Here is a 17,379-nt window from a genome sequence, read left to right as displayed (position 1 = left end):
AGACCATCGGAGCGGCTGAATCCGGGAGCTTCACCTTTTCCTGTCGAAGGTCTGAGGCAGGCGCTGTGCACAGCAGGGCAGCCCAGAGGAGAGAGGCAGTCCGTTTCCGCTCTCCCACATATCAATGGAGTAGGTCCATCGTGGTTGGTCCCTAAGGGGAAACTGCTACGTGGGAGCCGCCACTTCCCTTAAGGGACCCAGAGTCTGTGCTCTTACCCATTACCCCTCTCTCCCTGCTCAGCACTCTTCCCCTGCGCCTGCTGTGACCGCTCTTGCCCTGTCAATCTCACTCAGGGAGAGAATATTTGGTGTGGGGAATTTGTTAAAAAGTTGTCTCTGAGTCAAAGTTTAGGGATTTGGGGTTCAATTGGCAAAAATAAGTGCAAAGGCTCCGCCACAACTTTGTTTTTTTGGGCATTGGAATAGACTGTGGAAACGGACTAATGCTTACCCCAGAAGACGGTGATTGAGTTAGGAGCCTAGCTGTTGGTGTTGTTGAGTGTTAGGAAAGTTACCCTCTGGGATTACAGGCACTGATTGTTTACCTGGTGTTTGCATGTCGCGCCATGCCTATGGGTTTGGGTGCGCCGTCCATTGCATTTTATGCGCTTGTAATGACGGATTATAGATGATTTGAGGGTATGGTAGGTTTTCTTGGGAGAATTCAATGGCAGAACTTTGTGGTTGCAGGATTGCAGGATCCAGTCTCTTGTGGTTAGTTTTTTGGCAGGTTTATCGTTCTCCTTGAAGTTGCACGGACGCATGGATATTAAAAAAAAAAAAAATTGCCATTAAGAGAATGATCACGGGTCAGAAGCTACCGTAATTGCTCTGGGCAGGTCCGCTCACCGTTGTTAGGGCAGTTAATGCTAGCTCAACAGTCTTTGACATTGATGCCCACCAGGTAGCCCTAAAGGCTCTCAATGGGTCAAAGCAAGTCGGAGCTGAAATCAGCAATGCTGTCTCTGTGTGAGTCATGCACATTTCTTCTGCCCACGCTGTACTGTAGCTGTATGTTAACCAGTATCTCCCATTGACCTTTGTAACTAGGAGTACTGTATGGTCCTTCACATATCTTGGATGTGGTGAAACACTAAGCAAAGGTCATTTCGAAAACATCTATAGTTCAGACATCTGCATCTACCATCAAGAAATAAAGTATGATAAACAAGAACAAATTAAAATAGTTAAAAAAAAAAAAAAAAAAAAATCTTCGTTGTGTAACGATTTCTACTTCTATTTATTAGGTGCAGTTTATTAACACATCAGGAGTTAATATGTTTTGGTACAGATTTCCACTTCTACTGTATATCAAAACATTATTATTAATACACAAAATGCTCATCAATCAATTGGCAATAATAAGAAAAATATATATATATTGCAAGAACAATTCTTACTTTATCTTCTAGGGACAAAAAGCCTTATGTTAAAGTGAAGGTGAGAAGTGCTGACATCCTATCATTACCAGGACAAGCATTCTGCACTAGGTCTACATTAATATAACACAGTTTGGAGGAAACAAGCAGAAGGCAAAATCTGTAGCCTCCCTCGTATCTCTGTTACATCTGAGATTTCAAGGCGTGTGGGTGTGAAAGGCCATCTGGTGATCGCTACTTCATTTTGCAAAACAATTCCATCACCCATGAATTTGAATGAAACCATTACCTGGTTCAATGTACCAGAGGACACCCGAGATCCGAGACAAAAAAGCAAACGCCATATTTATTGCAGTAACAAAGCTGGTCACTTACCAAAGACACAAAGGTGAAGTAAAAGCTAATTGGATGAAAGCTGCACCAGTTGTTGGTATTTCCCAGTCATTCACACATGTTTAATCAGGAATTTTTGCTGTTGAAAATATAATGTAGGTTGCACCAGTTTCACCTCAGCGTCACAGGCGAGCTTTTATTTTTATTAACACTTTTTTTTTTTACTAGAAAGTACATAGAAAAATGAAATAATAAGAATAATGCCTATTTTATGCCTAATAAACATTAGATTTTATTATCTAGTAATATTTCATTATTACTTTGGTAGTAGAGCACCACTAAGGGATTTTTTTTTGTTATTCTTATAACATCCCAGGTCGCACACACACCCTCCTCACACAGCACATGTCCGAGCGAGGTACCTCTGTAGCGTCTGAAGTTTTTTTTTTTTTTTTTTTTAATTAGCTTTGTTTATATTACAAAAGCCGTGTACACAGAATGAACATACAGACAGATTAAAAAGTACATTTTGGGAGTAACTAGCATTGATTCCCATGACCCTGATTAGGTTATGATATCCTATCTTGGAGGAGCGGCTCATTGAGTAAAAGGCACTGACTTGGAAAACAATGACACGCACTATGAAGCAGGAGACAATGGCTCAAATCTCATCAGCAGATCCTGGTGACCTTGGATGACCAAACATAGGTGCGCTAAAGCTTAGCACCACTTAGTGAATTTAGGCCATAGATCGGTGTTTTTCAGCCAGAGTTCCTAGGAGCCCTTGGGTACCCCGGGCATCGCTAAACGGTTCCCTGCAATTTTTTGGTCAATCGAAAATTGTATCAAATACAGAAGAATTTACAATGCATCTGATCCCAGACACGTTGTTAGAGAGGGCTGGGGTTCCTTACAATGCATCTGATCCCAGACACGTTGTTAGAGAGGGCTGGGGTTCCTTACAATGCATCTGATCCCAGACACGTTGTTAGAGAGGGCTGGGGTTCCTTACAATGCATCTGATCCCAGACACGTTGTTAGAGAGGGCTGGGGTTCCTTACAATGCATCTGATCCCAGACACGTTGTTAGAGAGGGCTGGGGTTCCTTACAATGCATCTGATCCCAGACACGTTGTTAGAGAGGGCTGGGGTTCCTTACAATGCATCTGATCCCAGACACGTTGTTAGAGAGGGCTGGGGTTCCTTACAATGCATCTGATCCCAGACACGTTGTTAGAGAGTGAAGAGGAAGGGGGAGATGTTGGAGCACTGCAGTGAAAAATACCAGGCTGGCGGCGGCGTGCAACAAAAAAACTTTAATGCGGCATAAAAGCCCTGAATTAAAATGACAGAACAATTCTCTGACGCGTTTCGTCTGAGCGACTTTTTCAAAGAGTGCTATACTACAGCCATAGATGTACCTTAAATACCCATATGCTCCCGCGCGCGAGTGTTTGAAATTACACGCCCACTATAATGTGATCTTGACCAATTAGTGATTATGCAAATTTGGAGGGAGCGGCTCACAAGGCCTAATACATGGTCCCTCGACATTTCTCCTCTTGCCCATATGGGGGCCTAAAAGGCTTTTCCTTCTTGGGTTTGGAACATGTTCCCAACCCGACAAGAGGTGGCAATAGACTTAAAACATTAAATCAGAAAGAAATGTCATGGATCTTTTGCATGGACAGCCTCCACCCACAAGGTCTGAATGTGGATTGGGAGCTGTCCCATTTTTTGTAAACTGTATATCATATACCCTTTAGTTAGATGTCTGCTAAATTGTATGAAAGCACTGATCCTGCTGTGTCTATTCGGTTTACTGTTTATTACTATCCTTGTACAAAAGCTGCAATTATTTGGGTTATATTTTGGCATTATCAGATGGAAAACTGTATGGTATTAAATATTTTCAATACTTAAAATACTCAAAATATTTTTATAATGTAATATTCTAAACTATTGTGGTCAGCATCACCCTTATATTGTTTAAATCAGTTTATTACTATCCTTGTACAAAAGCCGCAATTATTTGGGTTATATTTTGGCATTATCAGATGGAAAACTGTATGGTATTAAATATTTTCAATACTTAAAATACTCAAAATATTTTTATAATGTAATATTCTAAACTATTGTGGTCAGCATCATCCTTATATTTAATATAAATTTATTCTTACGGGTACCTTAGAATTGCAGTACCTATACTGTATCTGCTGCTAGAATCATGCTATATGATTCTATTTCAATGTCCCTAAATAAGCTTCTCCTGTTTTAATTGACATTTGATTTATAACATGCTTTTCACATGTTTTTTAAGTTTTTTTTTTTTAACTTAGTTGCACAAGGTGATATGAATATATTTAATTAATTAATTTTTTAAAATAGATGTTTAGAGGTCTATATAGTTTAATATGATAAGGTAGCTATTTATGTCTGTTTGGTGTTATAACTCTATGTATCACTTATGTAATCTATGTTTATCACTTATTTGTTTATTTTCTGTAAAGTTTGTTGGTTTGTATTGAAATGTAATGTCTCCCATATACCAGTTTGCTTTAACAGCCAGAAGATGGTTCCTGGTATAAATACCCATTTACCTGACACTTATTGAGATATTATATCACTTGCTGCATTCGGCAATAGAGGGGTTAAACCCTTCTGTATTAGGCCTTGTGAGCCGCTCCCTCCAAATTTGCATAATCACTAATTGGTCAAGATCACATTATAGTGGGCGTGTAATTTCAAACACTCGCGCGCGGGAGCATATGGGTATTTAAGGTACATCTATGGCTGTAGTATAGCACTCTTTGAAAAAGTCGCTCAGACGAAACGCGTCAGAGAATTGTTCTGTCATTTTAATTCAGGGCTTTTATGCCGCATTAAAGTTTTTTTGTTGCACGCCGCCGCCAGCCTGGTATTTTTCACTGCAGTGCTCCAACATCTCCCCCTTCCTCTTCACTTACCTGGTTTTCTATTGCTGGGACGGATGCACGCCAAAGAGAACAGTGGTGAGGTTTCTTTCTCCCCCGAACGAACAGCTCAACAGGCACAGGCTGAGACAGCCCCGTGAGTCTCTGCACTCCCTGCTCAAGGACCCGCTGGAAACACGTGACCCGCCAGAGAAGGAACCGCCGGATGGGACAAGTACTCCGGTCAGGTTAGAGGTCTCTCTTTCCCTATAGCGGTTTACTCTATGTGCCTGAGCTTTACATTATACATGACTGTATACGAATTGATGCACTTAATGGGGGAACCTTCACACTGATCATGAATTACTAAAAACCACTGATCCCTTGAAGACTGTGATAACGGTCTTCAGCAAACATCAATTTGAAGCACCCTTTTAGGGTTTACTCCCTTACCAACCTACGTTGTTAGAGAGGGCTGGGGTTCCTTACAATGCATCTGATCTCAGACGCGCTATTAGAGGGGGCTGGGGTTCCTTGCAATGCATCTGATCTCAGAAGCGCTATTAGAGAGGGTTGGTGTTCCTCTGATTTTCACTTAGGGTTCCTTAACTAAAAAAAGGTTGGAAACCACTGCCATAGATTGTAAACTTGTTGGGGCAGGGGCTGTGGGCGTAAGATTGTATGCACTGGGAGAAAAGGACTATATGAAATTGAATTATTATTCCAGGCCTAATTGTCTGTTCAACCCTCAGTCAGGTCATCCAGAGTTATTTAAACCAGGGGTGCGCAAACATTGAGCGCTGCGCCCCACCCATGCCTGCCTACCTGCCAGCCCGTGTGCTCGCGACTCTCCCTTACCTAAAATCCGGCATCAAATGACGCTCTGGGTCACGTGACATTACGTCGCGCAGCGTAATTTGACCCACATTGCCATGGTGACACATTGACGAAGACAAGGTAGGAGACACTGCAAAGGCCTCCCGCGATCCCCCGGCACTTAATTGCACGGGGCCTCTGCAGCCACCGCGCCTCCCCCCCCCCCAGAAAAATCTCCCCCCCTGGTTTAAATCATATGAGCCTGAAGAACGATCCCATACATCCTCTAGATCTAATGTACAATAACGTATATGCATTTTTTTTTTGTTTTGGTCCAGAGCGCTTATTTCTGTGCAACCTTCAAAAGCAAAGATTTCTCCAATAACACTACAACTACTACAAATTTACTATAGCAACGGGATTTGCAGTTTTGCATCAATCAGTTTTAATCTCAATGACATCTTCAGCTCCTAGAACATTTTTTTTCTGGGAGTCGTGTTGGGGATTTACCATCCAAACAATCACAACATGATGAGTAAACCGAACCGCAGGATGGGGTTAAGATGAGAAAACCCTCCCAACAGTGATGACCAATTCCAAATGTGCAAGTAAACACCATATCCCATGTCAGGCCACATTCAATGTACAATCCTGGGTGCCTGTGTTTTCATCATTAAGATGCCAGGATGATTATTTTTGAGTTCGTTTATGTGCCACACCAGAGAATAAAACAAACGCAAATGAAACGCCTCTGCTAAGACAGTGAAAGATTAAGAACAACAGATGCCGGTTCTGGTTTATGTTTATTTAATCGAAGGAAGAAAAAAGCCATGTCACCGTGTACAGGTCATTCTCCCCTCTATACTGCTGTTTTCATGCATGTGTGTGTGAGCGTGTATATACATTTGCATGTACTGTACGTACACACACACACACACTCACACACAGGTAATAATAAATCACAGCACACGATTAGAGTCCGGAAAAACTGTATGGGTGCTACTGCCAATATACAGCTTGGGTATTATGCATAAAACAAAAGGGCAAGCAACTATTGAGTGATAATGGTGGTATAATATTGATAATGGTGGTATAATATTGAGTGATAATGGTGGTATGTTTATATATATATATATATATATATATATATATATATATATAAACATTACCACCATCCTTGCGTCCGGTAAAGAAAGACTGCACTCAAATCCAGTATACCATGAAAATCTGTATTAGGCATAGGTACAAAAATAGGCCGCCCAATCCGACGTTTCGGTCACGGAGCGGGACCTTTCTCAAGGGGGGGTGCCAAAACGTCGGATTGGGCGGCCTATTTTTGCACCTATGCCTAATACAGATTTTCGTGGTATACTGGATTTGAGTGCAGTCTTTCTTTACCGGACGCAAGGATGGTAATATTGTTTACATTATTATTTGAGACTAGCACCTGTTTTATATGGAAGTACTTTGAGTGCAACCTGTGGATTGTTTTATATATATATATATATATATATATATATATATATATAAATCAAAAAACGAACAGGCGATACCGTTCTGTGGCTAACAGTATGCTTTTATTTGTGCGAGCTTTCGAGATACACTGATCTCTTCTTCCGGCGGTGATAGATAAAGCAAGAAAGGTTTTTACTTTAAAACAATGCATCCTAGAATGTATCTGACTGAAGCCTATCCCCCACCCCCCCCCCCCCTTGTGCAGTATGCGATTTATGACTTAAGGTATACACCCACACAATATCTATCTATCTATATCTCTCTCTCTCTCTATATATATATATATATATATATATATTTATACAGTAAATAAATAAATGAATGAACCGATACACACACACATATATATTAGTAATCAATTTAAATGAACTGATCCCAAACTCACCTGAGCACCCCGAGCTTGACAATCATTTCGATGCGCGTGGAAAAGATCAGGTTGAGTTCTGTACATGGCTGAATTTGCTTAAAATATTATTGGAATGGATCTCCCCCACATTAACTATAAGCTGTCGTGTACAGTGTCTTCATTCTGAGAGGCAGCCTGCCTCCCTGCCACCCAGATTAAAATGCAGTTAATGGAGCCTGGAGACGATGTTCCTAGGACATTCTGTGCACTTGTTAATGCCTGATCTCTGGTCAACTCCCACTGTAAATCTGCTATGTGGAACATGCAGACAGAGGGCCTTCATGGATTAAGCAAGCACGATGTGAAAGTTACAATGACTAGGGAACAAGTGTCCCAAAATAGTTACAGCTCGCCGGGAAAAGCATAGCTGTGCGCTGCCATGACAACTAGATCATACAAAAAAAATGAGGTTCCACCTCCATATCAATCATTGTTCATGTCCCATTTCGCTTACATTTCCCATTCATTACAGTCAACATTTTTTTTTTTTAGTAACAATAGCAGCTTGAACTGTGGTGTAGTCTGTAATTAAAGTCATTGTTTAGCATGCATTCACCAGTCAGCCCCTTTGCCGATCACGATCATAAATTTGTAATCTTAACAAATACCACTGTTATTTTTATTCCACGCACACAAAAGAAAGAAGCGGGCACTTAAGAAAAGCACAATGACACTTTGTGGCACAGCAGAAATAGCCGAGGGCAGTGAGGAAAATAACAGGGCAGGGGCGGCATAAGGTGGAGATTTACGGATTCCCGGTGTACAGTACAGTAGTTAGTATTTTTCTGTAGAGGTTAATATATTTACAAAACACACAAACCCCAGCAAGCTCTTTTTGGGAACCCCTGAGCCCCACAAAATATATATATATCTATAAGTCTCAAATAATGTTTGTGTGTGTATGTCTTCCCCCTGTGTGATTGGCCCTGTGTTCCCCCTGTGTCATTGGCCACGGCGCGGGGGGGGGCAGTGTGTGTGTGGGGGGGGACAGTGTGTGTGTGGGGGGGAAAGTGTGTGTGGGGGGGGGGGTCAGTGTGTGTGGGGGGGGGGGGACAGTGTGTGTGTGGGGGGTGGGGACAGTGTGTGTGGGGGGGACAGTGTGTGTGGGGGGGACAGTGTGTGTGGGGGGGACAGTGTGTGTGTGGGGGGGCAGTGTGTGTGGGGGGGGCAGTGTGTGTGGGGGGGCAGTGTGTGTGTGTGGGGGGGGGCAGTGTGTGTGTGGGGGGGCAGTGTGTGTGTGTGTGTGTGTGGGGGGGGGCAGTGTGTGTGTGTGTGTGTGGGGGGGGGGCAGTGTGTGTGTGTGTGTGTGGGGGGGGCAGTGTGTGTGTGTGTGGGGGGGGCAGTGTGTGTGGGGGGGACAGTGTGTGTGGGGGGGCAGTGTGTGTGTGGGGGGGCAGTGTGTGTGTGGGGGGGCAGTGTGTGTGAGGGGGGGCAGTGTGTGTGAGGGGGGGCAGTGTGTGTGGTGGGAGGGCAGTGTGTGTGGGGGACACACAGTGTGTGTGGGGGACAGTGTGTGTGTGTGGGGGGGGCAGTGTGTGTGTGGGGGGGGGGGGCAGTGTGTGTGTGTGTGGGGGGGCAGTGTGTGTGTGTGTGGGGGGGGGCAGTGTGTGTGTGTGGGGGGCAGTGTGTGTGTGTGTGGGGGGGCAGTGTGTGTGTGTGGGGGGGCAGTGTGTGTGGTGGGGGGGGCAGTGTGTGTGGTGGGAGGGCAGTGTGTGTGGTGGGAGGGCAGTGTGTGTGGGGGACACACAGTGTGTGGGGGACACACAGTGTGTGTGGGGGGGCAGTGTTTGTGTGTGGGGGGGGCAGTGTTTGTGTGTGTGGGGGGGGCTGTGTGTGTGTGTGTGTGTGTGTGTGTGTGTGTGTGTGTGTGTGTGTGGTGGGAAGGACGACAGTGTGTGTGTGGGGGGGGGACAGTGTGTGTGTGGGGGGGGACAGTGTGTGTGGGGGGGACAGTGTGTGTGGGGGGGACAGTGTGTGTGTGTGGGGGGGCAGTGTGTGTGGGGGGGCAGTGTGTGTGGGGGGGGAGAGTGTGTGTGGGGGGGCAGTGTGTGTGTGGGGGGGCAGTGTGTGTGTGGGGGGGCAGTGTGTGTGTGGGGGGGCAGTGTGTGTGAGGGGGGGCAGTGTGTGTGGGGGGGGGGCAGTGTGTGTGTGTGGGGGGGAGCAGTGTGTGTGTGGGGGGGCAGTGTGTGTGTGTGGGGGGGCAGTGTGTGTGTGTGGGGGGGGCAGTGTGTGTGTGTGTGGGGGGGCAGTGTGTGTGTATGGGGGGGGGGCAGTGTGTGTGTGGGGGGGGGGGCAGTGTGTGTGTGGGGGGGGGCAGTGTGTGTGTGTGGGGGGGGGGGCAGTGTGTGTGTGGGGGGGGCAGTGTGTGTGGTGGGGGGCAGTGTGTGTGGTGGGGGGGCAGTGTGTGTGGTGGGAGGGCAGTGTGTGTGGGGGGACACAGTGTGTGTGGGGGGGCAGTGTTTGTGTGTGGGGGGGGGCAGTGTTTGTGTGTGTGGGGGGGCAGTGTGTGTGTGTGTGTGTGTGTGGTGGGAAGGACGACAGTGTGTGTGTTGGGGGGGGGGGACAGTGTGTGTGTGGGGGGACGAGTGTGTGTGGAGGACAGTGTGTGTGGGGGGACCCTGTGTGTGTGTGTGTGGGGGACCCTGTGTGTGTGTGTGTGTAGAACACTGTAGTGGGGGGAACGGAGCTGCGCGGTGGGGGAACACAAACGGAGAAGGGGGAGTGGAGAAACAGACAGGGGGAGTGGGAAATTGTACTCCCGGGCAACGCCAGGTCTCTCAGCTAGTATGTACATAAGTGTCAAAAAGGAGAGCTATTGAGCGTGGCATATGTATACAACAAACGACAGAGAAGTCTGGGTTTCTCTGTCGTTTGAGGTTAATATATGTGTTAACCCCCATAACAGTAGAAGAAGCTGCATGCTGTTACCGGCAGTGAGTGGTTAAGGAATATGCCCTATGCTAAACCGCACATGGATCACTTTTAATATTTGGAATTATGAACACCATTATCATTAGCTAATCAAATGCAAAAATATGTCATCAATATGCTCTAAAGTCTTTCTATCTCTAATTTAGGTGTTGCTATTTCAGCGATTCTTCTGTTATGTGACTTTGTGGGAACTGCATTCATGTGTGTCCTTTATTATGTGATAAATAGGACAGAGGAAAACATTGGTTGTGAAGAACTATGCACAATATGATACAGAAGTGAAACACAGAAAACACTTTGCAAGGAACAGTCCAGCGCCTGCACCACCTCTCACCTTTAGTTTTACATACATGGGAAGCGGGGGATCCCCACAGCTAAGCCGCGGTCAATTTCAGCCCCAGGGACCTCTTGGGTTCTCGAGGTACAGAGCGCTGGTACTTCTGGGTATTAAAATACCCTGCCTCGTGCAGGCCAAGAAGAAGCAGCAACTAGGGTTGCCAGGTGGCTTGTCCAAAAATACTGGAGACAATGGTGAAAGGTGTGACGCGCACGAGAATCGTTTGGTGAGGCATGTAATATAGTGTGTGCTGGCGTGCGCACGGCGTTGCGCATGCATTTAGGGCCTATAAGCCAAACAGTGATGCGCGTGGCTAGAAGGTGTGGCCATGACGTCACAACGGAAGGCCGCACTGTGATTGGCCCAGTGTCACGTGGCATGACAGCCACTCGAAAATACAAATTTCTTTGCATTTCCACACAGGCTGCCGTACCAACGCTGTCTGCCAATGCGCGTGCATCGGCACTGGATAAACTGTCATAGGGAAACAGGTATTTAGCATTGCCTCACACACGCCAGCGCTTAGTATAATACCAGCCTGAGGAAGAATGTTATTTATAAATGACCTGTCTGTTACATATTTTTTTCCAAATTTCACTCCAAGTATTCACCAATTTGCACCACTTTATAGTCTGTTTCGTAAAAAGTCTGGGAGGGAGTCATGGGAGGGAGAGCCCTCCCTAAGATTTTTTTAGGAAATAGAATATGAAATGGTGCAAATTGGTGCATGCTTGGAGTGAAATTTAGAACAAATAACGTAATGGTCAGATCATTTATAAATAACTGACCTGCAGTCATACAGGACCATGGCGGACAATACTGTACCCCTCCTCATACTCTCTCATCCCCCCTCCTTCATGCTCTCTCATCCCCCCTCCCTTCATCCTCTCTTCATCCCCCCTCCCCTTCATCCTCTCTCATCCCCCCTCCCTTCATCCTCTCTCATCCCCCTCCCTTCATCCTCTCTCATCCCCCCTCCCTTCATCCTCTCTCATCCCCCCTCCCTTCATCCTCTCTCATCCCCCCTCCCTTCATCCTCTCTCATCCCCCTCCCTTCATCCTCTCTCATCCCCCTCCCTTCATCCTCTCTCATCCCCCCTCCCTTCATCCTCTCTCATCCCCCCTCCCTTCATCCTCTCTCATCCCCCCTCCCTTCATCCTCTCTCATCCCCCCTCCCTTCATCCTCTCTCATCCCCCCCCTCCCTTCATCCTCCCCGCCCTCCCTGTCATCATCACCCCCACAGGACAGCCAGAGAAGACACACACACACACACACAGACACACAAACACCAGGACAAAACAGAACAAATAAACACAGGACACAGCCTCACCTCTCTCTGCCCCAAGCTTTTCCTCTGCTCTTTGGCCCCACCCCACCAGGCTCCTGCCACCTCCTCCTGGTTGGCTGTTTTACACAACAGCAGCCAATCAGGATGGAGGAAACTGCCCAGCCCCCTAGCAGCAGCAGCCCTACTCTACTCCCTTCTCAGGGTAAATACCGTGATAGGTTACCAAGTCCAGAGAGGTAAGAATACCGGACACATACATGTGTCAGTCGTCCCCCCTGCACACACATGTCCGATATTATCTCTCATTTTTCACCGGACAGAGTAAACCAAATACCAGGCTGTCCTGTTCAATACCGGACACCTGGCAACCCTAGCAGCAACGGATGACATGGTGGCTTCATATTGGTCCGGGTGATGCAAGAAATGTAAACTGCAATTTTCTTTCCCCCTGGAGGAGATATAACGGCGATACCTTGATGTATCACCGGAACGAGCGGGATCCCCCAGAGTGGAAAAAAAAATGTGAGTAGGGGGAACTGCCCATTTTAAAACTACGTTTCATATGGTTTCTATTGAAATGCCAAAGAAAATGGGGGGGGGGGGGGGGGGAGACGGGTGCAGAGCTAAAATACAAATGAACAAGACAGAGCATTAAAAGGAGTCCAAATTAAAAATCAAACTTGTTCTACAAAATATAGAACAGCCTCACTTAGAAGTGGGACATGAAAATCACAATCTACAACTACAACTCTAGTAGTTAATCAACAGGCCTCTAGAAGTGACGTCACCGCATCAGCCTAACCCTGCAGTCTCATACCCTGTACATTTCAGATTATAGCGCTTCTTTGAACAAAAGCATGATTAACTCAGTGGCTTTCATACTGTACATACTCTAATAATTTCCCAGAATTCAAAAAACCAAGACCATTCATTGGCCGTCACCCATCAGAGCTCGACACATCGACTTAAATGGCTGTTGCCATCGGGCTTGGCGCCATATTTCCACATCGCGCTTTGAGAACTCCAGGGCCATTGCCATTTTGGAATCATATTCTTTCTTACAAGATTGCTTATTCTGCCAAAGTGATCAATACATCATGGCAGCTCTGCCCAGGACATGTTTGAAAACGAGAGGTAACACTCATGTATTATTTCCTGGTAAAAAAAAAATTCTAAGTAAAATAAATAAACTCTTTCATTTATTGCAGAAGTTTGTGTTAGCCACACAATATAAATATTAGAGCATGTACTTGGCCTGCAGTGTATTTGCTCAGGCTGTACAGGGCTTGGGTGTTTCCCAACTCATACAGAACTTCCATGCTGTGCACTTCCACATACCCGTTGTTTATCCTCCCATGCCTTTCTCTGTTTGCATGTTATGGTTATAGCAATTTAAAATAAATAATCAAGCGCGTCAAAATTCAGACACAAACCTAACTAAAGATCCGCATCAATGGGATGTACAGCAGTGACTTGAAGTCCACACCACTAAATCTTCACATAGACCTCGAGTAAGGTGATCTTTGAGCCGCTTCCCTGTGCGAGACTTTGGTGAGGTCAGCGAGGACTTGTGAAAATACATTGTTTATAAGATGGCTCATTGTTACACAAGATTGATAGTGAACAAATTCAGGCCCTACAGTATAATTAGCACATATAATAACTGCCAGTGTTGGATATATATATATATATATATATATATATATATATATATATATACATACATACATACATACACACACACACACACACACACACACACTGTGTTCGACAAACCTATACATTTGGACGCCCCGGCGAGTGGATTTAACATCGTGGCGAGCTCCTATTGGCCCCAAGCAGCACACGTGTGGTACTAGGTGGCGAGTAGATTTTTTGGTGATTTGTCGAACACTATATATATATATATATATATATATATATATATATATATATATATATATATATATATATATATATATATATATATATATATATATATATATATATATATATATATATATATATATATATATATATATATAAAAAGTTTGTGAACCCCAATAATAATTACGGAAATTCCATCGTTTTTCCATGATAACCTTCTTGAATCAAAGACAGTCTTTTCTTAAATATCCAAAAGGGTTTATAGTAATCAATTACTTGTCTTTTGATTTGGTTCCAAAATGTTGGATACTGTACCTGTGGCTATGGATTAAATACACTTTTTCTCCCACCATCTACCTCTAGTGCTGTGTCTCCTTCCCTTTGATTTTGGCGATTATATATATATATATATATATATATATATATATATATATATATATATATATATATATATGCCAGGGCTGGTTCTTGGCTACCAGTCTGCCGTCACTGGCAGTAAGTCCTGGTAAAAGCAGGCTTGAATCTATCATGAGTTTTCCCCACTCCCAGCAGGGCACTGGAGTGACAGGGGAGGAGGTGAAACCAGGCCTGAGTACACCCAATCCTCGGTCATGACCTGGTGCCTTCCTTCTGAGCTGTACTTAAGGGTTGCCGCCTAAATTTAGGGAGTGCCTCTCCCCACTTGAGAGAGGCACATCACACACAGGTTGCCTGAAGACTGGCCTTTCTTGTTCCTCTTCCCCTTGGGGGAGAATGAGTGTACACCTTTCCCCTGATCGAGGATCAGGGAAGAGCAAGGACTGCTGCGGAGGGCCCTTGACACATAGTGCACGTCCAGGGACCATCTTACCGGAGACTCTCACATCCACCACCAGTTTAAGTTCTTTCAAAACTAAGGCTGTCTCACATTTTAATTTGGTCTGTAGCTGTTTCATAAGCCTATAACATATATTTTCTTTAACTGTGCATGCAATGTCTTGTATATAATGTATACCCCTGTATTTGTAACCATGTATTATTTGTCTTAACTCTATGCCCAGGACATACTTGACAACGAGAGGTAACTCTCAATGTATTACTTCCTGGTAAAACATTTTATAAATAAAATAAATAAATAAACAGCTGGATACAACACCGAATACTGCATTGGGCAGAGGCATGCTGTGACTGAATTGTGCTGGACAGAATAAACCGTTCCTGTCATTATACCATACCTCCTGCCTGGTGTGTGATCTTTCTGGGGAGGGAGAGGGGATTGTGTTCTATAGTGGAGATCGCCTCCATACATCAGGAGCCTGCGGCAGATGGAGGCGCTGTACCACTAGAGATCTATGTCGGGGTATGTACCCCAGAAGCTTGTCCTGTGTCCCCCACAAACATCGGTGGACGACTCAGCCCTCATATTTACCAACAGGTAGCACACCACACGCTGTAATGGCATAATCTCCCATCGGGTGGGGGAAACACTGTTACATATATACACACACACACAGTTATTATTTATTTTTATTTTTTCAAATCTTAAAGTACATATGATTTTATGTGGTACCCAATTAAAAAAAAAACTCCAACTGAGTTTACTTGACATGACTTATTTTTGAGACCTTAGTGTTTGGTCTGGCCTGGCTATACTTTAGCTCTGTTGGAATGTTCATCAAATAATTTTATAGAGGCTAAATCAAAAGGTTTTAAGAATGAAGAAGCAAACTTTTTCCTTCCATATTCTGTGGGAAACGCAATTAGAAATCAAATAAAAATCTGAGGGCGGCTGAGCACAAAACATCCTTTAAGGAAGAAATGAGATAAAATGACATGCCCTGGGGTGGTGGAAGGCAGAAAAAGTATACTATTTAATTAGAAAGCATTAACTCTCTCTCTTACTTTACGGAGCAATTCATGTTTTATTTTTTTAATCTTTTAACACAGGTTTGAAGCCGGGGGTCCCCAGAGGTGAACCCCGTTAATTTGAGCTCCAGGACCCACCCCCCTGCTTCCGAAGATACTTACCTTCGTAGGGGCTGCCAGTATCCGGTTCGGCTTTAAAGTTTACAGCTCCTACGTCACATGGGCCAATAGGAAGCCGAACCAGATGACGTCACGGCTTCCTATTGGCTCACTTTGAAACTCTGCCATAACTTGAACCCTGCTAGCCGAGCGGAGCAGCTACCTGCACCCCCTACAGACGTATCTTTGGAAGCATGGGGTCCCCGGAGCTGAAATTAATGGGGCCACCTCCGTAGAACGCAGACTTCAAAACTAATGGGGAAAAATGGGCAAAGAATACAGCAGGGATTGCTGCATTAAGCAGCAATCAGCTCTACTAACCATAATAAATACAAGTCTAATTTCTTTTGAAAAGTAACTTTGCTGCTGTTCTTAGCAATCCCAAATTCTGGAGTTGAATTCTGGAAAGATCAGTTGCTGGAAATTCACATACTGTACTGTATCTGGGAAGTTAAAATGGCCGCTGCCATTTACGTCGTCATTACGACAACTGAGCCCCGATAGCAGCGACGTTATGTTAAAACTTCAGTTTTGCTTTCAGTGTGTTACAGTAAGTGCTGAACGATTGAGAACAATGTGCATTACAAATAGAAAGCATCTCTGTTATACCACTTACATTGCCGTGTACTCAAGGCTTCCATGTACTGTAAGTATTACAAAATACATAGAATTATTTACACACTTTTTAAGTCAGTTCACTGCAGCTTTGCACTCTGGCCACTCAACACGACTCCAGGAGCATGAGATTCCCATCAAGTCGCGGACTCCAGGTTCCCACTTTGCAAGGAAATGCAGGTCTGCTGCTAACCAGATTGTACTTTGTAAGCGCACAACAACCGGAGAGAAACCTCATGATGACATGGAGGGTTGTTTGTCGACACAGAAACCAATGTAGAAATCAATGTTAATATTATATTGCAGCCCGGTTCTCCAGACATTAAGGTCTGGAAGGGAAAGTATGCCTTTTTGCAGGTGACGGATCTGCAACAGAGTTGACACTACGGGTGGAGGGGGTAAATAAAATGATTGATGATTTAGGCAGATTAGAGGAACGGTCAAGAGTGTGGCAGCTACAATTTAATGCCAAAAAGTCCAAAATAATGCAATTGGGCAACAAAAGGCAAAATACAAGATTATTGGCACTATAATGTTAACTACTATAGAGGAAACGGTCCTAAAAGCAATGTAACAAAGCAATAGGGAATGCCAGTAAGATATTAGGTTGTAAAGGGATAGGGATTAGCAGCAGAAAGGGAGGTGGTGATGGTACTTTATAGCTCATTGGTAAGGCCTCACATAGAGTTCCGTTCTGGAGACCATACCTTCGGAAGCACATAAATATATTAGGTTTTGCAAATAATGGCTACTGGTATGGTGCATGAAGCCAGAAAACACCTTTCATGTGGTAGTTGTAGGGTTTGGCTGCTTAACCTGATTTGTCTTTATAATTCACTTTTATTTTCACACACTTCTAGACCACATACTGTTTTCTTCTTAAAGGGAATCAGACTTTAAAAGGAACTACAAAAGAAGGGCTGTTATGCTGGTTTTGTGTGGAAGCATAAAGCTGCAACAAGGAACATTGGCCTA

At 44.5% G+C, this 17,379-nt stretch overlaps 1 protein-coding gene across 14 annotated transcripts in view; it reads right to left on the bottom strand.

The window, feature by feature from the left end:
- NEDD4L (NEDD4 like E3 ubiquitin protein ligase) overlaps positions 1-17,379 on the bottom strand; it is a 506,193-nt gene that overhangs the window by 146,831 nt on the left and 341,983 nt on the right. The window contains exon 1 of one of the 14 annotated variants that reach the window (XM_075587165.1): positions 7,341-7,676. The exons of the other annotated variants lie outside the window; for them this stretch is intronic. Coding sequence (XP_075443280.1) covers positions 7,341-7,406 — 66 coding nt within the window. The 5' untranslated portion in view covers positions 7,407-7,676. Of the gene's footprint in view, positions 1-7,340; positions 7,677-17,379 lie in introns of those variants that run through there. 14 annotated transcript variants of the gene reach the window in all.

Source organism: Ascaphus truei, chromosome 1, assembly GCF_040206685.1.
Source record: "Ascaphus truei isolate aAscTru1 chromosome 1, aAscTru1.hap1, whole genome shotgun sequence".
NCBI lineage: Eukaryota > Metazoa > Chordata > Amphibia > Anura > Ascaphidae > Ascaphus > Ascaphus truei.
This window is presented reverse-complemented; position numbering and strand designations above follow the sequence as displayed.